At 48.7% G+C, this 27,713-nt stretch overlaps 1 protein-coding gene across 4 annotated transcripts; it reads left to right on the top strand.

Moving 5' to 3' along the window:
- Nucleotides 1-664: 664 nt before the first annotated feature.
- On the top strand, nt 665-27,713 carry CEP68 (centrosomal protein 68). 4 transcript variants are annotated; one of them, XM_033124206.1, is made up of 10 exons: nt 665-805; nt 2,692-2,787; nt 11,836-12,020; nt 12,995-13,372; nt 14,965-16,473; nt 17,884-18,006; nt 20,383-20,479; nt 23,744-23,916; nt 24,821-24,890; nt 26,692-27,713. In XM_033124206.1, exons 3-9 carry the CDS (start codon nt 11,868-11,870, stop codon nt 24,842-24,844), a joined length of 2,457 nt encoding a protein of 818 aa, XP_032980097.1. In that variant the 5' UTR covers nt 665-805; nt 2,692-2,787; nt 11,836-11,867; the 3' UTR covers nt 24,845-24,890; nt 26,692-27,713. The 4 variants fall into 4 exon arrangements, with proteins under 4 accessions (XP_032980097.1, XP_032980098.1, XP_032980099.1 ...); XM_033124207.1 differs by having other exon boundaries at nt 2,619-2,787; XM_033124208.1 differs by lacking the exon at nt 11,836-12,020.

The raw sequence follows: 27,713 nt of genomic DNA, 5'->3' as shown, positions 1-27,713 counted from the left end.
ACTTCCCCTTGGACTCCATCACCTATTTCCCATCAGACCAGGCAGCTCAGAAAGTCACTAAGCAGATCCCGGGTATTTACCCACACTTCTCCCATCCTTTCCGAGCCTGCGTTAAGAAGTCTCACCTTCCCCCTGAAGCCGTCTCCAACCACCCAGCCTGGAGACATCGCCCTCCTCCGGGGCTAAGGGCCCCGTGGCACCTGTTCGGATCTTGGTCACAAGCCTGGTTGTTAGATGAGAATGTAAACACGCCCGAAGACTGTGGGACCGCCTTCCTGGCAGTGGCGCGCCTGGAATACAGATGCGCGCCCTGAGCAAAATGAATGAACGAATGCCTGAGTCAGGGTAAGGCCTACAAGCAGGGAAAGAGCGCCCCACCGCACCCACCCCTCCGCGCTGCCTTGAACGACGCGCCCTCGCACGACCCCGCTAGCACAGAACACCCGAACGTGAGCCGCAAGCGCGGAGGACGAGGGAGGACGCGCGCCCTAAGAAGACCCGGCTTCCCATAGGCCAAGACGGCACAAGAGGTGGGCTCTTTTTGCACGACCGGGTCGCGCACTGGTCTAGACTCCGACATGAAGGTTGGGATTGGTCGCGCTTCTCCAAGGGACCGGCTTCGCGTGGAGGAGGGGCGGGTACGAAGGGCGTGGCCGGCGCTCGATCCCGCCCCAAGCGCTCGGGGTCGCCCGCGCGGGCCGCGGTCTCTGTCTGGGACCCCAGCCTCTGGGACGCCGCATGGGGTTGTTAAGGCGGTGGACGCCGCCGCGGGCCCGGTTAGGACGTGCGAAGCATCCGAGGCGCGGTAGGTAGTGGCCGGCGCGCGCGGGTGTCGAGGGATCCGCGGCGCAGGGGGCGGCGGCCCCAGCAGCCCCAGCCTGTGCGGCCCGGCCCCCTTCTGCCTTGCGGTCTTTCCGGGTCTGCAAGGCCGGGCCGGCCAGGCGGGCCGCCAGGCCTCACGTACCCCGCCTGGAAGGGCACAAAGAATTTCTGGGGGCGGCGGCATCTCGTGCCTTCGCCTCCATTTTGCAGGCGGAATGGCGGGGGCGGGTCGCGGCCTGGTGGTCGGGATTGGAAAAGCCTGAGCCGGCGAGGAGGGGCGCAGGGGCGGAGGTGGCGCGTGTGTCTTTGCATCCTCGCGGCTGCGCCTCTGATGGGCCTGTCGCGGGGGAACTCATTTTCCCCCAGGGCCTCGACCGGCGCGTGCCCTGTTTACCCTGTGCCCTGGCCGGGGCTAGTTGTCCCCGCGGTGAGGGACTTGCACTGCTCGAACGCAGACACCATCTCTCACCAGCTAGTGCTCATTCCCACTGAAAAGATGGAGACTAATGATGCTCTCTTGTCTCCTTGAATGCAGCTGTCCAGGCTGCCAAGGGGAAAAAGGATGCAGGATGTCTCACTTTTGCCCAGAAGGGCCATTTTTTCCAATTGTCACCACAAGAACAGTTTTTAGCAGCCTAGGGGCATATGTCTCAAACCTATTTCAGGTCCTTTATAATTATTAGGTTGAGTTCGGTGTATTGTTTGTAATATAAAATGAGCGGAGGGGGCGGTCGGTTAGCTCAGTTGGTTAGAAGGCGATGCTCCCAACACCAGGGTTGCGGGTTGGATCCCCACATGGGCCAGTGTGAGCTGCGCCCTCCACAACTAGATTGAAACAACTACTTGACTTGGAGCTGATGAGTCCTGGAAAAACACACTTAAAATGAATAAAAGTAAAAAAAAAAAAAAGTGAGCAGAAAACTGCCAGAACAGATTGTACCTCACTGGAAATTCACTGGGGGGAGGAGCAGTCAGAAGATAGGTAGCATTAATACACTAATAGTTACTCTCTAGACCTAGCGTATGAAGGATGATGTTAAAATGCATGACAAAGTGTGACAGGTCAACAAGTCAAGGGTCTAGAGCTCCGTTAAAAGAAGTGGAGGTCATCACTTCTCATCCCTTTTTTCCTCCGTCACCTGGATCAACCAATTCTGGGCCACTCAGTGTAGAAAAGAGCAAAGAACTCAGTTGATCACCTCTTCTGGAAAGCATTTTAAGCTCTTCCCTCACCCCACAACTTTTGGTCTCCCTTCTGTTGCCTCTTTTTATACATCACGCTGTATTGTGGTTTCCCCAGCCCTTAGCCCAATGCTTGGAACACAGAAGGCACTGAGTGATTAAAGGAAGCCAAAAGAAAATGAGAAATCAGCAGTGTAGCCAAAAAGTTGACAAAACAAAAACTTTAATAACTTTAACTTGTTGCACCAGTTATTCTTACACAGGGTAGGGAGACGGTTGAGCTCTGGCTCTCTTAAATCAAATCAGAATTGAGCTCTGCCATATTACTAACTCTGGACAAGTTATTTAACTTCTCTACAGTTCAGTTTCCTCCTCTGTAAAATGGGAGTTATAATAGTACCTCCTCCATGGGTTCTAAGGATTAAATACAATGTCGACATAAAATGCTTAGCGTAGTTCCTGGCACAAGGGAAATGCTCAGTAGTTGTTAGCATAAAAATAAACAGATTCACTAATACTAAATATCTGTATAATACTTGACCCTTCAGGATCTGTCTGCCTTTTGGTCTTTATGTGTTTCTTGATTTTAAAAAAAATCCCTTCAACTTTTCCAGATACCTCTACCTCAGTAAAAGTGCATAAAGGCGTACCTCATTTTATTGCACTTCACAAATGTGTTTTATACAGATTGAAGGCAAGACGCTTCAAGCAAAAAGATTACAACTTGCTTTATTGCGATACTTTATTGCCATCATCTGGAACTAAACCTGCAATATCTCCAAGGTATGCCTGTAATTCATACAAAATTAACTCTATGCTTTTCGTCTCACTACCTGCTAGAGAGTGATGAAGTGCCAAATAATATTTTGGCAAGTACTACAGTAGTAGTGAATACACTCAAAATGTGGTCTGTTACTCAACATGAGCAGAGGAATAAATCAAAGGGGGCCTGGAATGGCTTCTCTCCTTATAACTTAAATCCTTTGTCATGAAGAAACCAGTTCCTATCTTTAAAGTTGTTCAGAAACATCGTGAAAAGTGGAAGTGGTCTTTCTGTTGGCTCTAGACCTATTTGCTAATAACCTAGAGATGGCAGATACAACCCCTAGAGGATATTGCCTCATTTCCAGGTTTTCTTGTACTACTTTCTGGTTGCAGGAAACAGGCTAACTTGTACATTTCCTTCCAGCTGTAGGTCCTCTTTGCATGTCAGTTTCTCAAATTATTTGGAGTTTCCAAAACAAATAAGCACTCCTCTGTTGTAATTATGAAGTGAGAAGAGAATTCTGGTCTCTGATTCTTCTTTTCACTATAGCCACAAAGAATCTTGAATCCTTTCTAGGGAATGGTATTCTTTCTGGGCACTCCCTTCCAGCTATGAGATTTTATAATTAGCCATTAAAAACCTGCCACAAGGTGTGAGCTTTTTCTAGTGTCCTGTTGGAAAGACCTTAAGGACAGGACCATAAATTCCTCCTCATATGTTCCTGGCATAAGATAGGCACTCAATGAATGCTTGTAAAGCCATTCTAGTTGTACCTCTTCAGGGTGCTAAAACAGGCTTACTAACCTAGTGGTGCTGAAACATTATTGTGCAGATTTTAATTCCAAGACTATGGGGTGGGGCCTGAGAATCTATATTCCCAACAAGCTCTGGTGACACAGATGCTGCTGGTTACAGACCACACTTTTGAGTAGAAAGGTACTAACAAAAATATCTGCAAATAACAAAAATTAGAAGTACTGGCAAACAGATTCTGTTTTCTTATGGTTTGGGAATGAAATCTTGGATTTAGGAGCTTTTTTTCCTGTTACTCTGTTTTTAACGATTCCTCTGTTTTGTTCCCAACTGATTTGAGGAGTTTTTCCAAGATACTTTCAGTGTAACAAGATTTTTAAGAAAAGTGATTGAGGCAGGTAGGGTATAAGAAGTAAGAGGATGTCAAGGGTAAGATGAGTACAAAAAGTGAGTGCCTCTCTGTCCTATATATTTTACTTCGATGGGAGTGCAGATTTGGTCCTGAGCTTCCTAGCCAAGGCGAAGAGGAAGTTTTTTTTTTTTAAAAATCAGTTTTGCCAATACCTATAAAGTAAAAACCAACTGGTTGCTCAGTGAAACAGCTATATATTACTGAGACCAGAGAATTCTTCCCGCATGGGTTCTCCAAAGAGGACACTTTGATATAGGGAGTGACATTCTTAATAACAACTCTTGAAAAAAATCAGTAAGATTCTTACCAATCTTCACACGTGTAGCCTCACAGCGAACTGTTACTACAATAAGAGCAGTGGCCTGTGGAACTGCAACCATGTGGTCCAGGGTCAGCTTTGTGGGACACTAGGATTGATTTTTGTTACAGGAACTCTGTTTTTCTGCCTTGCCCTTTGGTGGGAACAGAGGGTACAGTTGATTGACATGTTCAGTCCTCATCACCCTTATACTTTGAGCTTTGTTGCATGGAGCTTTGTTGGATGCTGGCTACTGAGGAGGCCTGAGAGCTTGGGATTGAGGGGAGGGGTGGCTAGGAGCTCAGTCAAGTTCCTTATAGATGTGGCAGTTGCATCTCTTTGAAGGCCATCGAAAGACTTCTTATGACAAGTTAGAAGTTTGGCCTTGTTGTGAGGCTGTCTGGTGATCCCAGTTAGTCAGCTCCGTGATGAGTGAGCAAATGAGAAAGCGAGGGGAGAGCAGCCTGGCCACCGCATTGATCTAGAGGGACCCAGTGGCTCCTCCTAGGGTGCTGGAGGACCCTGTCTTGGATTAAGCAAAAGGTAGGGAAATGGCCCTAAGGGAAAGGAAAGGGGTGGCTGGTGCCCGAGGATCCTGAGGTGACATCAGCCCATTGCCAAGCCATGGGAGACACGTCTACCCCTCCGCAGGTTTGAACCTGTTCTTCTTTTTACATTGCTTTGCTTTTACCTGCAAAGGAGGGCGACACAACACTCAGGGTGATTTGCCTTCCAGGGAAAGACAGGGACAGTGTGGAGAACTAAAGGGTTTCAGGGCTTCTACAACCAGGAAGGAGCACATGGAAATGACGGTCGCGCTTGGCCACTGGCCTCCCAGTCTCAAACCTCCAGCCACAGCTTTGCTAGCACCCACTGTGCTCTGAGGCAGGCCTGGGCCTCTTGACTGCCCCTTTTGTTGGCCTCCCCCACATATGTCTTTACCCCCTCGCATGCTGCCTCCCACGCCTGGGCTTCTGTCTTTAAGCTCCTTTCTTCCATCAATCTCGTTCCCCCAGAAGCCTTCCAGCAACCTTTTTGGTTCCTGACAGTGCTGGGTTCTACCCCACCCACTTCTCCTTTCATTGTGGGCAGTTTCATGTTTTTAGAGAGAGAGCAGCACCGCGAGCCTCTGTCTGGTTCTCTGGCCAGATTTTGCCACTATGTGTGCATGGCATTTACCACTTCTACCTGTGGCCTCCTGTGAACACAACAAGGAGTGTCAAGGCTTTAGCCCCTGAACTGGTAGGGCTTGCTCTGTCAAGCCACACCTGGCCTCTGGCTGGTACAGGTAGCTTTCTGTGCATTTGGATAGAGAGACAGGCCCTTGCAGGAATAGAGCTTCCCAGACAAAATTTTTGTAAATCAGATTGTTTCAAAGGGAGCTCATGATTTAAAGAATCCTTTTTTTGATCAGAGGTGGATTGCTCCCTAGCTGCTCATTGGTAGATTTGAATGGTTTACTTAAGAGAGGAACATCAATGTCCCTCTCCCCACCCCCAATTCCCGCTCCTCCTTTCTCCATCCTGGATAGGAACAAGTGGGAGGAAGGCTTGGCAGCTGTGACGGGACTGCACGAGGGTGGTTCAGTAGATACCAGGGTCAGATGTCCAGGCTTAGGGAGTTAGTGTTACCACATACGTGATGTGTGAGCATATTTTTACTGTAGGGCAAGAGTAAGCCAAGCCTACATCACTCCTAATTATATCTGGTAGGTCGTATGGCCTCTGCAAGTCCTGGAAACTAGTGGGGAATTTTGACAGCAAAGTCCAGGTGTTCCCTAGAATATCCTGAACCTTATGTGACTTGTTTCTTGGTTTAGCCAAGGACAGGGCCGATCTGGTGTGTACAGACCTTTCTCAGATGGGAGGGTTGAATTCTTTGTTCATTGTCTGTGCTCTGCGGCCTCGTCACTCAGTCCAATCTCCTGGTGCTTGTCTGTTAGGAAGGAGGCTAACTGAGGCCTCTGCCCACCAGAGCTGCTAGCCCCCAGGAATATTGTCAAATGTGTGATCTGAGAGCAGGGAGGCCCCACAAAGAATAGTAGGTTGTTTAAAGCTCCTGACCTGGGAGACAGTGTTGTTCCAGCTCAGCAAGTCATTTTCGTCGGTCTCAGTAGTCCATCGGTGCCTTGAAAAGGAGTAAGCTGTCTCCCATTGAGAGGGTCCAAGCAGAATCTCACTCTTCCACCCTCATCCCCAGAGGGCCAGGAAGAATGATGTATAAAATCTAGAATATATGGAAACGAGGGCTGGACCTTCAAGCAGTATTACAGATGCCCACCTGACAAATGCAGGTCAGAGTTGAGCCCCAGAAGTTCAAAACTTGTATATTTGCTAGACCATTGTTCTCTTCAACATGACTGATGTTTTCAAAATGGTTTGCCTGCAGCAGTCATTACTTGAAGGAGTTTTCCCTGATTATCTCTACCCCAGTTGATTTCTTCTCTTTCTTTGTATTCTGTAGCATCTTAATGCAATTTAGAGTGAACTCTCATGGACTTCTTTTTATTCTTTTCTTTCACATGTATCTGTCTTAGTTCTCCTAATAAACATGTAGTGCTGGGGAAAAGGCAAGATTTGTCAGGCAGATTAATAAGTAATATTGTAAAGGGACTGCTTATCCAGACTGAGAAAATAATCATCTATATAATTATCTTTTCAGAAATACCATTTCCATGAAAATAATTGAATTTCAGATCTTTCTTACCTGTTGCTGAAGGGCCTCTGGCAATGCTGTTAACCTAGTTCAGGTTTGTGTGCATACTTGAAAGTTACCTAGAGATGTCTCTTGAATAGTTTATAATTCTGTTCTGCCTCATCAGTTGCCACCCCCCCAGGGATAAATGGATACTTTTTCGAATAATGAAATCCACACAAGACAAAAAGTCCCTCATCAAAACAAAGACAGAGATCATTTGTTTGCACTGCTGTCTTGCCCCAGTATTATCTTATTCCAGCCCCCCACCTCACCCCACCCCCGTAGCTGGACCACACCCTTTAGTAAACCATCACAGCCTGACACTGGCCAGTGAGAGAGTTTATGAATGGAGCAAGAAGTAGATGGGGCGGGATCTAAGATGGTAGAGTAGATACATGCTGTGATTGCCTCATCCTGTGAACACATCAAAATTACAACTAAATTATAGAACAGTCTACCTGGAGAACCATCTGAAGTCTGGCTGAACAGAAGTTTTATAACTAAGGATATAAAGAGGAAGCCACATCAAGACAGGTAGGAAGGGCAGAGACGCAAAACGGGCTGGCCCCAAGCCTCTGTGTGGCAGATAAAAAATGGGAGGGATATCTCGGCCACAGAGGTTCCCCACAGAGCAACAAGGGACCTCAGCCCCACATCAGACTCCCCAGACTGGAGTACTGGTGCTGGGAAAAGGAACCCCCGTAACACCTGGCTATGAAAAACTGGGGATTCCGACCGTCTGGGTGAGACAGAAGGCTGTGGGAAACCCCAGATGTCCTAGTAAAGGCCCCGCACAGACTTGTCGCAGACACTCACCCTGGGCTCTGGGGAAGGGACAGTGACTCGGGTGGCATCAGAAACATATGGGGGGTAGACTGAGGTATGTGGCTTCGCACAAGGGCTGGAAGATAGTTGCCGTTTTCCCTGTGTGGGGTCCTTCTCCATGCAGACATCAGGCGCTTACGGCCAAATCTGAATCTGATTGATCTGGTGAGCCCTGGGGCTCCGCCCTGCTGACTCCTTGGGACCCTGCTCCACCCAGCTCCCCCAAAACCAGAGGCATTTTCTTTGGGCTGACCAGCCCCACCCACATTGCACTCTTTCTTGGAAAACTATCAAGAGTCTGTGGGCCCCAGGTAGGCAGCACTGGCCTTGGTGTGCTCAGAGACTTTTGCTTAGTAGCTTCTGCTCAGCACTGGTACCAAACCAACTAGCACCAAATCAGAGTCTAACCTGGTGACCACAACTCTTCCCACTCTAGTGATTCCCTGAGACCCTGTCTCACCCAACTTGTGTACCACATGAGGCTCTATCAGCAGTTGAACCTTACGGGAGCTGGCACTTGGTAGCAGGCTCGGATGAAGTGTCCTAGCTTTTTGTAGAGCTACCCCAGAGCTGGTACTGGTGGCAGCCATCCTTGGTTCACAGCATGGCCTCTCCCACACATCTCCAGGGTTAACACAGGCAGTGAACAACTGCGGATTGTTCTGTAGCTCCTACCAAGTAGTCCCTGTCTGATCACAGGCAGTGGCTGACCTGGGCCTGCACCAGATCCCCTCCCAAAGCCCCAGAACCAACATACTTAGAGGTTGATTTCAGACCACAGCAGAGCACCACCCAATTAACCCTACAGGTGACATACCCAAAGGGTGATCTCAACAGGCACCAGAGCCCACTGGGGCAAATCCCATTCTGTGTGGCAGGCCCCCTGTACAGCAGCCCAGAAGCTGTAGACGTGGCCAAACCCCATAGCCAGTCAGACTGAGGGTCAATCCCACTCACTGATGTACCAATAGCAGTCAAGGCTCAAGTATAACAGGAGGGCACACAAAACCTACACAAGGGACACTCCTGGAGCACTCAGCACAGGTGACCAGGGAGACTGCCACTGGGCACCACGGGGCACATACTACATAAGGCCACCTGGCAAGACTGGGAGACATAGCAGATCTACCTAATACTTAGAGAAAAAAACAGGTAGCCAAAATGAGGAAACAGAAATACATCCCATGTGAAGGAGCTGGAGAAAACTCCAGAAAAAAAACTAAATGAAATGGAGGCAAGCAACCTACCAGAGGCAGAATTCAAAATACTGGTTATAAGGATGCTCAAGGAACTTTGAACTTCAACAAAGAGACAACAAGCATAAAAAAGGACATAGAAACCATAAAGAAAAAACCAGTCAGAAGTGAAGAATACAATAACTAAAATGAAGAATGCACTAGAAGGAATCACCAGCAGACTAGATGAAGCAGAGGATCAAATCCATATGGAATATAAGGTAGAATAAAACACCCATTTGGTTGTTACGAAATAGTCATGGGGATGTAGGATATAACACAAGGAATATAATCAATAATATTGTAAAAACTGTGGTGTCAGATGGGTACTAGATTTGTTGGGATGATAGATGGGAGAGGGGTTGGAGGAAGGGTGAAAAAAGTGACAGGATTATGAAGTACAGATTGGTAATTACAAAACAGTCATGGGGATGTAAAGTAAAGCATAGGGAATAAATATAGTCAATAATGTAATAGCTATATATAGTGCCAGGTGGGTACTAGGCTAATCAGGGGGATTACTTCTTAAGTTACACAAATGTCTAACCGCTATCCTGTACACTTGAAATTAACACAAAATAATATTGAATGTTAACTGTAATTGAGAAATTAAAAAAGATAAAGTGGAACAAGTGGTTCAGATTTCCAGATATAAAGCAAGTAAGTCATGGGGATGCAACATACAGCATGGGGAATGTAGCCAATATTGTGATAGAATAGTACAGTGTCAGACGGTTGCTGGACTTACGGTGATCAGTTCTTTAGGTATATAAATGTTGAATAACTATGCTGTACACCTGAAACTGATAGAACATTGTATATTAGCTGTATATTTTTAATAAAAATCTTTTTTTAAAGGCTACCATTTAAAAAATAATAAAAATAAAGGATATAATTCAGGTCCTCAAGTATCTTGCAGGCTACTTAGAGGTGGTGGGGCTTGTGGGGAAGATATATAATCAACATTTATAGTTTAAGGTGAAGTGCATCATTCATTCTATCCAACATGTTTATTGAACGTGTATCATTAGAGTTCTAAGCATTGGGATAAAGTGAGGTGCAAGACATTACAGCATTTGCTCCCTGATTACATGGTAATTGGACACTGAGAGCATGGAAGGGAGGTGTCTCCATTAACTGTGGATCCCACAATAATCTCAGTTTCCTTCCCTCTAAACCCAGATTCTTATTCCCAGACTCCTGCCAAGTGGGCTTCTTATTCAGTGGGTCTGGGGTGAGAACTGGAATTTGATTTTTTTTTTAAAGCTCTCTCCCTAACGCTTAGTAGCTTAGTAGCTTGGCACAGCATTGTATTGAATTCTGATACAAAGTCAAGTTTGGGAACCCATGTATGACTAAATAGCCCTAATGATCTCTCACAGAAGTCGGGGAAATTGTTGGAAAGCAGCAGAGAAATGTTTCTTTGAATCATTTTTCCTCACCACATCTTGCTGCTGTTAGAATTTTGGTTTAGAATTCTATCTTTAATGGTATCGTCTCCAGCTCTGTATGACTGTAGATAAGACTCTCCTGTGCTCTTCTAGATGACTTTTATTTTTATTTTTGGATGATTCTTTTTGTAAATTATTGAATTAATATTCAATTGAAGGTATTTCTTGTTTTTATTTGAAATTATCTTCTTATAAAAATAATGTTACATTTTTTTAAATGTCAGAAAAAAAGTAGAAACTGGGGGCTATGGGTTAGATTCAGCAATCACCCTAATTTTTCCAGCTCGGGCTCAGCTTATTCCCATAGTTGTGAAAGCAATTTGCCTTTTAAGCATCTTCATGTGCAGTTTTTTAAATAGCCACAAGGTGAGGATGTGGCTCCATGAAAATCTGTCTCAGCATGACTTGGTCACTCATCTGTCCCTCTGCCAGTCTCTTCCCTCTTCTACTTTGTGTGCCTGTTTTGTAACTTGTTTCATAAGTGGTTCATAAACAGCTCGAGTTCTGGAGTCACACAGTTCTAGATTTGAATCTGTCTGAGCCTTGGTTTCCCCCTCTGTGAATTGAGGATGAGAGCACCTGCCGCACTGGCACCCTAGCACGCTGCTGGTGGGAGTTGAAGTTTAGATGCCACCCGGTAGAGGGTCACTTGGCAGCATATGCCAGAAGTACACATGCAGCTACCCTTGCCTCAGCAGTTCTTCTGGCTGTTCACGTGGGTGTGCTACACAGCATGTGTGCCAGTGATGTGTGTGTGTGGTTATTCATCACAGCATTGTTTGTAATAGCAAAAGATTAGAAATAATCCAATTATCCACTAGTAAGGGACCAGGGAAATAAACTGGTGTGCAGCCTTCCAATGGAATACAGTACTGGACAGAGATAAAAAGAAAGGAAGCTCTGTATTGCTAAGGAATGATCTCCAAGATGTTTTGTTTAAAGTGAAGGAACAAAAAGCAAGGTTCTGAACAGCGTGTCCTATGCTACTTTTATGTAAAAAGAGGCAGAAGGATGAAACAGATTTTTGTGTTTGTCTGCATATGCACCAGGAGATGAGAGAGACACAGAATTAATGAGACTGTTCACCTGTTTCTGTGAGAGTATCTAGTAGTACATAATTTGCTTGATTATATGAAAAATTGGCTGCTTTTTCTCCCCCTGTTGGACTTCTTTGTTCCTTGGAAGGTGACTTGTCACTCTGCCCTCCGCCCCATGAAGTGATGGCACGAGCTGACACTGGGTGTGCATGAGGCACCCGGCACTGTCGCCCTGAGCTGTGTACCAGCTCATTTTAGGGAGAAATGGGGGCACGGTTGGAGGGACACTTGATCTGCAGTGCATTTTATACTTGAACCCTGTATTGAACCTGTCTAAAATACTGTTTTTCTGTTTAGTTCCTGCCACGTACGGCGGTTGTGAGAAGCAAATGAGAGTACATGCGAAGTGTATGCTCTTCTCCAGAGTGGGCTCTGAATTGGTCTGGAGCCCGGGCAGGCAGGGCAGGACCCCCTTGGACAGGCTGTCTCAGGGTGTAGCTGTCCCCACGCAGTTGTGTTTCCTGGTGTGCAAGCTGAGCCGGGTGAGCTTGTATCCACAGCCTCCTACACCTTCTCAGGCTTTTTGCTGCCGCCAGCTTGCCATCACTTCACCTTCTACTCTCTGAGGAAACAAGGCTATTTGTGTCCAGGTTTGAGCTTTGAGTTTGGCCATTCCAGACGGCTGCCGAAATCCTGGGTGCTCATGGTTCCCATGCCTGCCCCTCCAAACCCTCCCGGAGTTGTGCTCCCAGCAGCAGCCCTTGCCTGCACACTTAAGCTAAGGGGCTCTCCCTCTGTTGTCCCAAAGCTTTTACTGGAATGGCCCTATTTTCAGATCCAGCTCCCAGATTGTTCCTTCTTCCCTCCCTGAGTGCTCATCCTGGTTCTCCCTCCCTGCCTGCCAGCTGCCTAATGTGCTTTTCTCTCTTTGGTCAGCTGCCATCCTTCGGATGGGAAGTCCCCACCTGCTCCACAGCCTGGGGTGTGGTTTCTGTGCTTTGAGAGGCCCTGCCTCCTCCGCAGGGCAGAGTGGGCACTGGGGAAGCACCCTGGGCGTGCCCCGACTTGCTCTTGTCCAGAGCAGAGCGGTCCGAGCCAGGCCGGAGCTGCCTGCTGACAGAGGCATTGCGACAGCAGATCTGCTGCAAGGCTGGCACGGGGCGGGACCGGGCCTTAGCCAGTGGGCTGGGCTGAAGGGACAGGGAAGCAAAGGTGACTTTAGTCAGGGCCGAGCCTTGACTCTGCTTTAGGCCTCTGCATTGACTCTCCTGGGCACTGCCGCTAGGGCTGGTACAGGCCGCATAGCAGCAGAGGACAAATGCTGTGCTCTTGTGTTCCCTGTGGACGGATTTGCGCCAAGGGAAAACTGGGCCTCTGTTGTGCTCTGAGGAAGTAGCCATAATTTGTTCTTTTCTTCCTTTGGCCAAAAAATGTTTTCCTTAATCATTAAAAAGCAAGATTTCCTGTACATAGATGTGGAAAATTTATCTTTTTCTCTCCCTTTCCCACTTTGTAGGGGGCTGAAGGCTTCAGGAAACCCTGGCTTAGGGACATGGAAATGGCCCTGGGAGAAGAAAAGGCAGAGGTGGAGGCATCCACAGACACAAAGGCCCCGTCCTGTGGGAGGTGGAGCTGCAGGGAACCCGAGGTAGACACCGCAGGGCCTGTGAGTGGGGAGCAGCCGCCACGCCTGGAAGCTGAGGGGGGACCTGCCTCCCCTGTGTGGGGGGCAGAGGGGCTACCTGCCCCTGCCTGCTGCCCCTCTGGAGCCTGCCAGCCACAGGCCAGCAGTACCCGCGGCGAAACGATAGCTGGTGCGTGTCAGCAAGCCCGCGGCCACTCGCTTCCTCCTTCCTGCATGAGGACTGGCGATCTGCCCTCGGAGGGCAGCCAGGTGGGTGCTCAGGCAAGTGGGGCTGTAGATTTCCCTGGCGCTGTGCTCAGGAGTGTGCGCCAGCGTTCTGCCACCATCTTCCAGGCTCTCCCAGCCCGTGCACGGTGGAGCACTAGGGGCCCGGGTTCGATGCTTTGTTTATAGGTTCACCTGGGAGGTTGGGCCTTGGGGCCAGCAGGGAGCTCTGTCCACTGCATCTGCTGTCCCCAAGGGTGTGACTGACCTTTTGAGGACCAGGGATGCTACGGCCAAGACATACTGCCTGTCGGGAGAGTTCTGACAGGGAGCCATGTCCTACTTCTGACTTGGTCATCTGGTGGCTTATCATCTGGAGGGCCCTGAGGAGATTTGGGGAACGAGGGTTCAGGGCTGTGGACTCCTGAGGGCTCTGAGTATGTCCCCTTGGGACCGAGGGAACCTGGCAGAGCCTTGGAGGCCCTGTGGGAAGCAGCCCTGTCCTGGGCAAGGAGCGTTTCTTGGGCCTCCCTCACTGCAGGGCAGCCTACCTATTGGGAGTCACACAGAGCAGGTGACCTCAGGCAGATCAGCAGATCTTTCAGGCCCTCAGTATAACGGGGAAGGTGACATGTATCACCCCTCCTTCCCAGTTCTGACATCCTGTTAAGTTCTTGCCGAGGCCTTTCATGGGAATAGCATTGAGCTCTTGGGTGTCACTGTGGCTTTGGCTGCAGCACGCTGTCCCTATGGAGCCCAATCCTGAGGATCCTCTGAGTGTGACGGTGGGAAAAACAAGGTGGGCCCACCTGCCTGGGAGCCAGGTGGGAGGCTCAGGGCACCTGTGAGTCAGATTCACTGATGCACGAAGCAAAGAAGCAAACACACATGGGCTGTTTCACGAGTGAGTCTGGTGCTTCTTGTAATGCCCCTTGTTTGTTGAACTCGCAGTCTGCTTTTCCCCGTGTCCTGGGGAAGTGGTACTATCACTATCCCCATTTTACAGGTGTGGGAAGTGAGGCTCAAAGTCATACATCTGGAAAGTGGCAGGGGTTGGTGCCAGGTCTCTGTGGTTCCAGAGCCCATGCCCTTGCCCACTGTGCTATCCAGCCTTCCTCAGGGCAAGTTCTTCATGGAGCAGAATAAAAATTGAAAGTGAAGAGGCTGAGATGAGTGACTCATTTTGCCAGTGTTCAGTTACCATGGGCTTGTGAGCCAAGCCGGGTGGGGCCTGCTGGGTTTGGACGTGTCTCCTGTCAGTGCCAGAATGATTGAAGTTTCATCTGCCCAGGACACACTTCTCAGAGGTTAGGCAGTGTGCTCCAGCTTCAGCGTGACAGAGCACTCTGAATTCTGCTCACTCACTCACAGGCAGGGTGTCTGTGGAGGAAGCACGTTTGAAAGGACTGAGGGTGGGATCAGTCTGGGGAGGACGATCTGCTGCCAAGAGCCGGGTGAGTCTCCGGGCTGTCCTGTCAGCACTCCCTTCTGATTCTTCCATCTGGTCGCAGACTCTTCATGTTGACTTCACCCGAACGTCGTCTGGGCCCCCAAAGAAAACTACTGATGTGTCATCTAAGAAAGAAATTTGGTTTGCTTTTTCTCACCTGGATGCTTTTTCTTCCCTCTGATTACAGATGGAGACCACGCTTCCTGCATCAGAGGAGCTACCTCGGACTCTCACTGTTCCCAGAGCTACAGCTCTTTGCTCAGGACATGATGCTGATACTGAAGAGGACCCATCCCCGGTGGAGTCACCGCGGGTGCTGGACCTCAGCCGGCAGCCGCGCATCTCAGGTTTCCCCTTCTCGTCCCAGTGGAGCTCCGTGAGGAGCCCAGGCGCCGCTGCGCCTCAGTTTGCCAGCTGCAGCGTCTCTGCCTCATCGCGGGGCAGCAGTCTGCAGGGTCACCAAGAGAGGGCGGAGCCTCAGAGTCGCCCCCTTGCCAACGTCTCCTCCTCCCTAGAGCTGGCCGTCCCCAAGTCGGCCCCGTCTACGGTGGGGCCAGGGCCTCGGCCCCAGTGGTCTCCACAGCCTGTGTCCTCTGGGCGTGGCGGGAGGCGTCTGTCCTTCCAGGCCGAGTACTGGGCCTGCGTGCTGCCGGATTCCCTGCCCCCTTCCCCCGACCGCCACTCCCCTCTCTGGAACCCAAACAAAGAGTACGAAGACCTGCTAGACTATACGTACCCACTTAGGCCCAGGCCTCCGCTCCCCAAGCACCTGGACAGCCGAGTGCTGGCTGACCCCATTCTGCAGGACTCGGGAGTAGACCTGGATAGCTTTTCTGTCTCGCCAGCAAGCACCCTGAAGTCACCCACTGACATCTCCCACAGTTGCCCACCAATGGAGGCCACTGCCCTGCCCTTCTCCGGGCCGAGAGAGCAAAGCCTTAAACAGTGGCACTCTGGAGTACCCTATCAGCAGGGCAGTGTGGGGGTGGCATCTTGTAGCCAGCTCACCTCTACCCCCAGGGCCCCAGGCAGTAAGGACACTCCTTGGGAGAGCCGAGAGCCAGCCCTGACAGGCGTGAAGGACTGGCGACCTGTGGGCAAGCATCTCAAGGTGGGCTCTCCCCAGCTGAGGACATGGGACAGAGAGTGGCCCTCGCTCAGGCCAGAGAGAGAGAAGGGGGCCAGCCTGGGTATCGAGCGCCCTCCTTGCTTAGAGCCTGGGTGGAAACCAGAAGAGGAGCTGGAAAGCGACGACGAGTATCTTGCCTTGCCCACTCGGCTGACACAGGTTTCTAGCTTGGTTTCGTATCTAGGTTCCATTCCCACCTTGACCCTGCCCACTGGGGCTGCTGAAGGGCAGAGCTCCCTGGATGTGTCGGACAGTGATGGGCCTGCTTCCCTCCCATCGGACTCCAGCCAAAGCCAGCTGCCCTCGGGGGCTGCCCTCAGAGGGTCTGGGGACCCTGCCGGCCAGAACCACTGTTTGCTGCGCTCCTGCATCCATGCAAGGGACTCCGCAGGGGACGGCAGCCTGGTGAGCAGCCAGGCGCTGGGCGTCTCCTCTGGGCCGCTGAGAACGTGCTCCTCCTTCACAGCTGTGTTGGACCGGCGGCCATTCGTGGACCCAGATGCTAAAGGGCTGCCTCCCAGGAGAGGAGGAGAGCAGGGAAGAGAGTCACTTGTGCAGTGTGTGAAGGTAAACTCAGCAGTTAAGCAGCTGTGTGTGCAGGTGTCTCACCTCTTCTTCCCCCAGTCCACGACTAGGAGAAATCTTAGTAACCCTGAGCACGTTTCAGGTGCCAGGCACTGCACGTACCTTGTCCTATTTAATCCTCACAACTCTACCCAGTAAGGACTTCCCATTTCACAGTTGGAGAAAAAGGCTGCGAGAGGGTAGGTAACCTGCCCACTCATAACTAGCAAGGGCTGGAGCCTGAGCTCTTAACGACCCCAGGCTGCTTCCCAAGGCTCTTGACCTTGAGGATTAAGAGGCACTCTGCTCAAGAAGGGCCTGTACTTGGGAGACACTGGGCTGAATAACAGAAAGTGCTCTCACCTGCGGGACTTCTCAGAGCTTCTATTTAATCAAGTGGTGTGAGTGCAGAGCATTAGATAGATCGTTTCCTAGACGGCTGGCCACTGAACCCTCTGTCGTGGACCACCCAGGAGGATCTGGAGATACAGTGACTACTATGGGGAACGTGTCAGGCGGGTCTGAATTTGAATGATGCCACTGCTGTCTTTGTAATTTCAACTCAGTCTCTTGAATTTGCTCATTTCTAAAATGTAGAGATTTGCCTCTGGGGTATTGTGTGGATTAAATGAAATTAGTTCATGTTGAGGGCTTTGTGCAGTCCCTGACACGGGCTGTCCAGGGGTGCGGCTCGCGCACACTGGGAGAGCCCCACACTTGCCCCTTGGGGAGCACATGGACGTCGCATCTGTATGGCCGGACGGCAGCTGGCCAGAGGGCCGTGTCCCTGAGCCCATCCACAGACTGTTCCCAGCACTGCCCCTCAGGTCCTGTGGGTGATTTTATTTGAACCGGGAAACAGGTAGGACAAGTGTTAGCAGGGGCCCTCCCTTGTGACGAGATTGAGATGCGGAGGTAAAGTGTGTGGCTCAGTCTCCCTGGGTGAGTGGCGGGCAGGAGTGTAGGGGCCCCGTTCCCTGGGCAGAGTGGGAGCAGAACAGGGACACGCAGTTTTAATTCAGTTGTTTGCAGCCATACGTTCAGGTTGGTCAGGACTATAGTTTTATGTTCACGTTTTCCCCAGGAAGAGTGTGATAGTTAGCAATGGTGTTGACGCAAGAACTGGTTTCCATGGTAGGCATGCCTCTTCTGGGCTTCCCCATCCCTGCCCTCAGCTTCGCTGCTCTGTTCCCACAGTCAGGGCTGGCTTTTCTCAGCCTGTCACTTTTCGTGTCACATCAGGTTGAGGGGAGACAGAACCAAGGTGGGGTGGGGTCAGGCAGGGGAGGACAGAAGAGACTAAAGCTTCAAGTGAAGGAACGCTCTGGAAAGGGGCATACTCCCACCTCTGGGAATCGCCTGGATACTTCTAGCCTTTTGAAAATGTAAACAGCATGTGTGTTTTATCCACAGACATTTTGCTGTCAGCTGGAAGAGCTGATCCATTGGCTGTATAACGTAGCAGACGTCACTGACCACTTGACTCCACCAAAGTCCAGTCTTACAGGTCTCAAGTCTTCTCTGCAGCTTTACCGGGTAATATGTGGTCCTGGCTTCTGGCCACCACTCACAAGAGAGGTGGCTAAATTACTTGATTACAAAGTAAAAGGTCAAATAACTGATGTGTAAAGCACATGTTGTGGCTTAGTTGACTTTTTTACCTGAAGTCTAATCAGAGGCCCTTTTCGTATTCTTAATGCTAAAAAACTAAAATGTAGGAGTTATCTCCCAGACCGTATAGAGTCTGGAGAGAATACATTATATTTATCCTCAATCAAAAATACTTACAGGTGGTTAGCAATGTAATTTCCCAAATATCTCAGGAATTGACAAGCATAGATGTGCGCTGTTACGGAGTCACTAGGCACATACGACTATTTAAGTAAAACGAAAGATTTAGATTGCTCAGGTGCGCTATCCACATTCCAGGTGTTTGTCCGCCCTGGTCTAGGGGCTGCCACAGCGAACATTTCCATCATCACAAAGCACTGTTGAAGTATTTGGGCTGAAACTGGACTGACTCCAGAATAGACACACGGCATTTTGATGGTATTTAAACAAAAATACGCCTCAATTTGTTTCTCAGTCTGTTTTGTTTTTTGAGGTTTTTGGCCTCTTTTTCATTGAGTTGTTATTTAAAAAATCTCTTTGTGATTCTAGCTGACAACTTTAGATCAGGTGTGTTTAGGGTAACACTTTTGCCTGCCGTTCTGGCATGATTATCAGGAGATCCCCCTTCATTCCCAAAAGAGTTCTGAATTGGATGACAGGCACCTTAAATACAACACTAAGCTTGGCTGAACTACCTGTGACTTAGCATGTCTGGCTGGCCAAGCCTTTATCACCTTTTCTGAAGGAGCAGAGGTATTTGTGGTCTGAGCAGGATGCTAGTCTAGAAAGGGTTTTCTGGGCCAGTTTTTTGAATTTCTACTTTATAACCTGACCATGTGCTTCAACAGGAGAGGGAGTGATTTACCAGTGATGGTGCCAGGGGCCCCACCCGCAGGCCTGAGCCTACTCAGAACTCCCACCACCCCACCCCAAGGCAGGAGGGAAGTCTTTGTTTTCCGACTTGGCGCCAACTAAAATATAGGGGAGGGGCCTGGCCTGGGTGGGCCAGCTGCCCTGCCCCAGTGGGAATGCTGTTTCCTGCTGTGAGGAGAGGTCGCCATGAGTTCCTTGCCTAGAGTACACCGAGGAAGGAGGGGAATGCTGAGTGTGAGAGTCCTCTGTGTGCAGCCCCCCGGCATGTGTGCACAGCTGTGCAGGGCCCACCCCCAGGAGGCCCAGGGGCGGTTCTGTGGGAGAGGAAATTGCCCGGGTTAGACTTACCCAGTGGCCTTTCCACAGGGCCTGACACATATCCCTATCAGAGCAGGGGCCATTCCCTCCATTGTGTCCCTTATTCCGTCCTGTGCCTAAACTTGCAGGCTAGCCAGAAGCAACTATCTTGTTTTGTGGGTAGAGCGAAGATCTGAGCTGGAAGTTACCCCTGCATGTCAGTGAAGCCTAGCCTGGTGCCACCCACACAACTGTGGGACCACACTGGCAAGCCCTGCCCCACGCAGAAGGGTGCACGGCTCATGCATATGTATGCGCTCCCTTGACCCAAGCTCAGGCGCTTAACATAAGCGCGAGTGTGGGTACGCATGCATATATCTTAACTGTGACGCTGTCTCATACGTTTTGTCTTAATAACACAGTATGTTTGCGGCAGCATATACACTCCAAAGAGTATAAAGAATAAAATAAGCACAGGTATGAGGGCAAAGGGATGTAGTAAATCCAAGACAGGAATGTAGTAAATCCAAGAGTAAAATTACAACTTCAAGGATGTGAACCAGGTTCTGTACGCTATACTAAAGGTGGTCATGGATTTGATTTTACACTTCATGGCCGCTAAAGAAACATCAAAAACAATCCACACAAGCCCTGGTACCTGCGAGGGGAAAACAAATCAGCTGCTTAGGAGACCCACAACCTCCCTGAAGCCTGAAAGCAGGACCCTGAGGGAAGCCGTGGGGGGAGGCAGCAGGTCTTGTGGTCCAGTTAATGGCACGTCTTGTGGCTCTTACCAGGTCCCGAAGACGTGTGTTTTGAGAATCCCATAGCCCTGGAGTTTAGAGAGAACCCCATGGGGTGTGGTACAGAAGGACACCTGACTCCAAGCCGTGGATGAGCCAGGCTTTGCCAAGGAAAACTCTCTTGTTAGACTAGAAACAGAAGAAATGGGTTGACTGTGGTCACCTTGGGTTCAGAGAAGGTGAAGTTAAGCTTGCAGAGTTCTGAAGACGGGGGTTTATTCCCCAGGTTAGAGGGGAATAAGCTGCCCTGCGGGGGGGTCATTTTTAGTAACTTTCACAAAGCCATAGTAACGAAGCTTTTTTCTTTCTTTTTCTGATGCGCTTTAAGCAATTTAAGAAAGACATAGCTGAGCACCAGTCCCTGACGGAGAATGTCTTACAGAAAGGGGAGATTCTTCTTCAGTGCCTGTTGGATAACACGCCAGGTGAGATGCTTGAGGCTTTGAATTTAGCCAGCGTCTAACGCCTCTCAGCAGCGGGTCCCGGGAGCCCCACTATCACTGGTCCAGAGCCCCTCCCACACGCACCCACTGCCTTAAGAGTCCCTGACCGTCTGGCAGCCCCCCACTTAGTCACTGTCCCCGCAGCCGCACCATGAGGCGCCCACAAGTCACGGTAAGCTGAGTAGAAGTCAGGCGTCAGCCTGTGAGAATGACACTCTTGCTTCTGTTCTTTTCCTGGTGGTGTCCTGGGTGGGAATACTGGTTTTAATCCAGCTCCTTGGTTTTCTGCTAGGATGTGTACCTTGGGGAGCGTTCAGGGGTTGGTCTCCTGTCCCAGTGCAGGCTGAATCCCTCTGTTTGGTCTGCCCTGGGGGAGGTTTTGTTTTAGGACTTGAGAGAGGTCGGTCTATTTTATGGGAACAGACTGAAGGAAGAAGTGAACTTAGGAGAGGGGACAGGGTGGCTGGCGATGGTGCACAAACTGAATTTGAGCCCGTTTTGTAGGATGGGTTCCCAATTTAAGACAATGTAAAAATTACAGGCTTTGATTACATCTCAGCGTGTAGGGTGCAAGGATTTACGACTGGTGTCGCCCTTGCTGAGGACAGATCCAACATGGAGGATGAGCTAGAATCTAACTAGGTTAAAGCAGTGAACTGAGGGACCCCCAAACGCAGCCTCTAATTCCTGTAAGACTGACATCCAAGTGTTGAAAGACCCCATCTGTATAGTGCCTCAGATTTGGGGCGAGGTGGGGTTTTCTCTGGAAGCAAGCGACATAAGCAAATATGGGTAGGACCCAAGGGCTTGACAGGCAATGAGGTTGCACTTCCCTGACCAGAAGTGGTAGGCTGTTGCATTTTAGGGAGGTAGTATGGGAAAGAATTTCTCAACCGTGGCACAAACATTTTAGGCTGCATAGTTCTTTGTTGTGGGGGGCGGGGGGTTTGTCCTGTGCACGGCAGGATGTTTAGCAGCATCCCTGGCCTCTACCATTAGATGCCAGTAGTATCTTCTCCCTAGTTGTGATACCCCAAAATATCTCCGGACATTGCCAAATGTCCCCTAGGAAGAAAAATCACCAGGGTTGAGAACAGAACGGGCAGAGGGGTTTCTGGGAGCCATGGAGCCGCTGCAGGGTTTTCCACAGGGCAGTGATCATCCAGTGTGAGTTATGTGAGCCCTTTGCAATCAGTCCCCTGCCCTTGGGTGGCCTCTCTTCTGGTGTTCTCCTGCACTGGGGATTTGGGGTTTCCACTGGGACAGAAATTCAATATGCCAAGCTCCAGCTCCTCCACTACCTGCAGTTACACCAGCATTATACTGAAGTTTGTGCCATACACTGTGCTGAAGCCGTTGATATATTGATTTTTCGTTTGTTTAATTACAGCCCTATGAGACAGATGTTATTACTCCCACTTCACTGGAGTCGTGAATTTGCCTTGGGCCACACGAGGGGCAGCCCCTCGTGCTACCTCCCGTAGTGCTGTGTGTGTGGAGGTGCAGGGGCCTGAGCAGGAAGGGAAGGAGCCCAACACCAGGAAGCTCTTCCCCGAGGCCACCCGTTAACAGTCGGCCTCTTGAAAGCTACAGGGTCTCTGACCATCATTTAAAAATCAATTCAGTAGTACTTCTCCGTGCTTAATCTGTAGTAAGAATATCCCACTTTTCCTTTCCTTGAAAGGAGTCTAGAGGTATTTTACTGCCCAAATAAAAGGCTTTGGGTTTCTGTGGTTTTCAGATAGGAATCCAGGCTCTTTCAGATGGACACACTGCCCGTCCCCATTTTTTGCTTGGCAGTCAGGAACCTGGCTGTTCTGTGAAAATCACAAGTTCCCCTTGATATTCACGGGGTGTCTGAGGCGAGGCTCAGTGCGTGACTGTTCGCTCCAGGGCACACTGTCAGAGCCTGATCTCTTCCGCTGCCAGTGTAACTGTAGGTACAGAAAGCCCAATTTGTTCCCCCTCCAAAACGTCCCGACTCAGGCTCCTGCCGGAGGCCGCCTCTGGGAAATCGGGCGGGTGGTCACTACGTTTTAGTGCATGAGTTCAGTCCTGTCTCCCACGCAAACTCCTTATTGTCCTGGGTCAGATGACTGGGACCTATTGGCAGGAAGCTGAACTAGGACCCTATATGCATGTATCAGTTAAAAAAAATCTCACTGGGAAAGATTTCATTCCCGTTCCCAGCTTTCCTTTTACTCAACCCCAAACTTTGTAACATTCTAAAGTAAAAGTTCAAAAAAAAATAAAGGTCCCCCGAATTCCACTGATTCAAGGGACCTGGAGAACGTGGAGGGGTGACGCTCCCCTCCCCGCCAGCTGCCCTTACAGTCGAGCTGCATCCCTCTGCCTCTGCAGGGGCTGGCTGGCTCCTGAGCTGTCGGGGCGCACTGCCTGATGACGGTGCAGTGCTGTGGCTTCCCGGGGGCCGGGGTCCACACGGCCGGCCGGGCTGCTCCTTCCGCCCCCCAGTCAGCATCCTCTGCAGATAGGCAGCTTCCCCTTTCCCTTCCGCTGCTGGCAGATGTCGCAGCTGTGGCAGGAAACTAGGGAGAGTGTTAACAGCTGATAAAGGCACTGGAAGCTAAAGCAGGCTTTGTGTTTAACAAAGGAAAATAGTCTCTCAGAGAAAAAAACAAGCCTGCTGTGTATGATGCACTCTGAACCCAGCCCGTCCCTTCCGCAAATGAACACTTGGCCTGCAGGAGGGAATCCTGGCCTCCCTACCCACCCTGCCTTTGCCCTGATTTCAGGTAATTTTCTTTTGAAGTCTGTTGATGCAGGACCCACAAAAGAGGGCTCCCAAGAATTCCCACGTATGCTACCAGGCCCCCGTACACATGCTCAGTGTCAGCCCCCAGCCAAGAAGCTGGTAGGACCTGGGAACAGGACCCAGAGCCCTAGTCTAGGCATGTTGTTTCATTTAATCTTTCTGCCCCACGAGACCTGGGTGTGTCCTGTGTCTCATCTCTAAAAATCAGATCACACCAGTCACCAAAGAACCAAGTCTGCCTTTCTGTGAATTACATAATTCCAAAGTGGAGCCAGTGAAACTCGCAACTTTAATCAGCAGTTAACAGATCCTCTGTGCAATAGCAGTTCCTTGAGAGTCACTGTTAAAAAAGAGCGGACATTCTGAAACTTGCCATATTCCTAGTTTGTATAAAATGCTACACTATCATTCTTTTGAAAATACACTTGCAAGATGTTTTTAGCCTAATTGCCCTGCATCTCGTTTGTTAGTGTTACAGGACGTCCTCGGGAGGATCTCAAAGCAGCCCGGCGAGCTGGAGAGCCACGCAGAGCACCTGTATGACACTATCTTGGCCTCTCTGGACATGCTGGCCGGCTGCACCCTCATCCCTGACAGCACACCAGTGGCGCACAGGAGTGCTGACGTGACTGGGGTTAGTCTGGTAAGTAGAGTAACCTGAGAGCATCTGTCCTCAAACCTGCTCTAACAGTTGGCTGCTGCTTAGAAGCTTGAGCCAAGAGCTACTGAAACATATGAGATGCTGGGAGAAGCCCCTGATACTGAACAAGGGAGCTGCTACCACTGCCAGCAAGAAGGTTGGGGGTCTTCCTGTGGTGATGAAGGCTCACTGCACTGCTTTCCGTTACTCAGTTTCACCCCTGCTGCTTGCTGAAGATTAGAGGGCTTCATGCTCCCATTTCTGTGGCAGTCCCTTCACCACCACCCGAGGACAACAGCTACAAAACTTATCTCTGCCTACTTTTTGTGTCTCCACATCTACACTTGAGGCTCTTCTTGCCCAACTCGTTGGGTACTCCGTCTCCAAGCAACTCTTGACAGCACAGAGTTACCTCCCTTTCCCACAGAGGGTCTCTGCAAACTTCCCATACCACTCCCTTCCCAGATGGGCTGGGGGCGACACTTAGGGGTTACATGCCCGGAAACTTAACAGTACAACTTTCTTTTGATCTTGGAAAGCCAAACAGGGAATGATAAGAAAGGGGGGCTAAGAGAGCAGGGGGAGGGGGTTGGTATCCACTGTGCGATTGTCACTGCCCAACGTCCTTTATGATTCCACAGTTGGACCATACTATCTCTGAAACTGCCTCTCCTACAACCAAAATGTCGTGCGTAATTCATGGATTTTCTAGGTTAGAATTCTCTGTAGACAAAGGAAGGTAAAGGATAAAAATCCAGGCATGTCAAGAACAGAAACTCCATGTAACTGCATCAAAGAAATTTGAGTAAGAGTCATTTTAGTTCTAGAATGAATGCAGGTGATGGCTGTTGTCATTTCTTCCTGTGCAGCATTCTGCCTGTAACAAATGCTTCTGTTTCTCTTTCAGACATCTTCTCAGACAGAGATGTAATCTGTCAGCCAAAACGTGGCTGGTGGGAAACTTTCAGGAAGTCCTTGTAAGAGCCATTTAACATTGATATCAAGGGGAAAATTTAATGTACTAGCTTTATAATGCCGTTCTCTTCCCTGAAGTAAGGGCTATCGAATAACTATTTTTATTTAAAATGAATCCTTCCAAAACGAAAGCTTTACTTTTGGTGCTTCTCTACAAAGAGTATGTATGTGGCTTTGCAGTTTTTCATAAAATAATGCTAATAAGGCTTATAGGTCTTTCCTTCCCCCTCTATCCAGTTACAAACAGCAGACAGCTCCTAAACTAGTCCACCTGCTGAGATCATTTCAAGAAGGCTGGTATGAGAAAGAAGATACCAAATATCTGGTACTTTCAGGCCCACAAGAGGACCCAAGAGACTGAAAAAAATGAATGGTTGGCCAGGAAGAACTTGGGTCTTGTAATAAATGAAGCTTAATGCTTAGGGCTCCATCTGCCTACTTAACTGGCATCTTAAAGGAAAATGTGTCAGGGACTTGAAGAACTGCCACCGAGCTTCAGCAGGGCCATTGACTAATTATCCCCCTTAAGGGTACCGCTAGGATGACGCACCCCTCCATTCCTACTCTGCTGTGGTAGAGTGGTCCATGATGAGGGAAGGGAAAGGCATGGATAACTACAGAAACTAAGGCTGTCAATAATGAAGGAAAAAAGGGAATTCTTTGTTGTTCAGGAATTGACGTGTAAGTACCTTGATAGAAATAAACTTCTGGGTGAACCCTTTAAACCATCAATTCTATAGCTTTTTAAAGCAAAATGATCGACTATTGCTGGTAACCACAGATTCTGCAAAAACAAAAAAGCACTTTAGAAAAGTTCTGCACCATGAACGAACATGTAAGAAAGCACACTTCCCCCCAGGTTTTTAGTATTACTGTGAGCTAAGACAAGGGTAGGTTCTTCACACTTCAGTCTATGTGAAATGAGCACTTAAAGATCTATTTTCATACTCCATCCAGATTCTCACTGGAGGAAGGTGCTTAAGAAAGTAAGATCTTTTTAAGCTTGTAAAAAAAAAGAACACGTCATCTTGAACCCAAAGGTGATGTTGGAGCAGTTATGCTATAAGCAGACTTATGATACCCCTCAGAACAAAACATTTAATACAAAATTACCTTCTTTAAAAGGAGGTTAGGACTTGAGTTTTGGGGGCTGAGCCACATAATCTGAACACCATCTCATCCACCTATTAAATGTAACTTTTCTGCTTTAAAATTTCTCAGACTTTATAGTCACTGGAAAATAAGATGTTAAATTCTATTTTACCACAACGTTTAATCAAGGGAGTTAAATCGTGCGTTATGATGTTACCTGTGAGTCTCCATGTTTATTGTGGTTCCATATATAGATTTTAGAAAGAGAAGACAAAACACCCTTAGCAAATAATTGTATATGTGAAACCATCTTAAAAGCCTAGAATTGGTTTAAAAGGCAGATGTGTCTAAGGGCTAAGGGCCTCTTTTTCAATTGACATATTTCCCCTTCTCTTGGATGTGGCTATAAATTGGTACATGCCGTTGCACTGAGTATGTTACAGGATAACCCTTAGGAGTTAAACCCATTTAGTTACTAGTATTTGATTAGCATGAAAATAAGTCTGTATTCGTTAGCAAAAAAAAATTAAAGATGACAACCCTATAGAAACAAACTGGCTGATGTTACAGTAATTGCTGAATATGCCATTCTATTTCCAATAAGCCTAGTAATTATAATTTACACAGAGTATTTCAAAATACCCTTTTTCCCAAGAAAGTACTACTTCACCTACAGATGATCTATTTTTTTTTTATCTCCTCTGAAATAAGGTGTGACTGAAGGGTGCTTACTCTGGACCTAGCTGTGAATACCACTGAAGAATATCAACACAACTAATTATATCTTCAGCAGTGCTATAAAAAGTTGAAGACCTCCCTTAAAACTGAACTTGAAATTGTTTCAGCCTAGGAGGATGCTGCCAGCAGCATTTCCATAAGCAGACATGGCCAGGTTAGATTCAAGCAGCCTGGCCGGCCAGTGTGCATTGGTACACATTAGCCTTAAGGACAGTGGTGGCCTATAGTAACATAAGTGTGGTCATGAAATCCCAAGTTTACCTGTCGTAAAATTTCCTAGTAGTTCCTTTCAATTAGTAGAATTTAAGTCCACAGAGAAGTGGCAATACCAAGAGTTATACTGGTAGTTTCAAGACCTGGGTTCTTGCTGCAGCTCCATGGCTAAACTCATTTGCAAATGGAGACAATGTCTGTTTTGAAGCTTAAATGGGAAGATAAAAAAGGGCTGGTGTAAAATATGCTGCAATGGCAACATGTATGTATGCTAAAGGAAATGTCAGTCCAAGGTCAAACAACAAGAACTTCACTGCTCAGACCAGAATGGCTGTCATTCTGCAAGGATTTCCCAGAGACTACACCACTTAAGTTTAGAATAGCCTTAACTTACGTGAGTTAAATTTACAGCCATTTACAGTGAAAAGATTATTAAAGCCTGTAGTAGTTTGAAATGTGTGTACTTGAAAACGGGGGTAGGAATGGAAATGTATTTTTTTCAAAACTGCATTTATTGGCATATTCATAAAAGCAAATGGTAGAGCGTACTGAAACATCTTGTGGTAAGCCCGTCTTGACTGCAATGGGAAAGAACACCAGAATTTTCAAAACTAAGTATGTACATATGCTTACATCTTAAATTCATGTAATGTGGTTTGTAACCGACGAATAAGCTGACAGTTTGAACTTGTTGTATAAAGCTGAAGTGCACGGCATCACAGTGTCTAACACTTGCTGTCATTTATCTACTTTGGTAAACAGTTTCTGAATTCTTTCCCCCT

This window comes from Rhinolophus ferrumequinum, chromosome 13, assembly GCF_004115265.2.
Source record: "Rhinolophus ferrumequinum isolate MPI-CBG mRhiFer1 chromosome 13, mRhiFer1_v1.p, whole genome shotgun sequence".
NCBI classification, from domain to species: Eukaryota; Metazoa; Chordata; class Mammalia; order Chiroptera; family Rhinolophidae; genus Rhinolophus; species Rhinolophus ferrumequinum.
Note: the sequence above shows the minus strand (reverse complement) of the source record. Positions and strands in the feature narration are given on the sequence as shown.

Bases quoted from the DNA above. Each gene is read 5' to 3' on its own strand.
- CEP68 (XM_033124206.1), top strand. From the start codon at position 11,868: ATGAGAGTACATGCGAAGTGTATGCTCTTCTCCAGAGTGGGCTCTGAA. The intron at 18,007-20,382 runs GTAATATGTGGT...ATGCGCTTTAAG, and splicing joins CTTCTCTGCAGCTTTACCGG to CAATTTAAGAAAGACATAGC. The intron at 23,917-24,820 runs GTAAGTAGAGTA...TTTCTCTTTCAG, and splicing joins ACGTGACTGGGGTTAGTCTG to ACATCTTCTCAGACAGAGAT.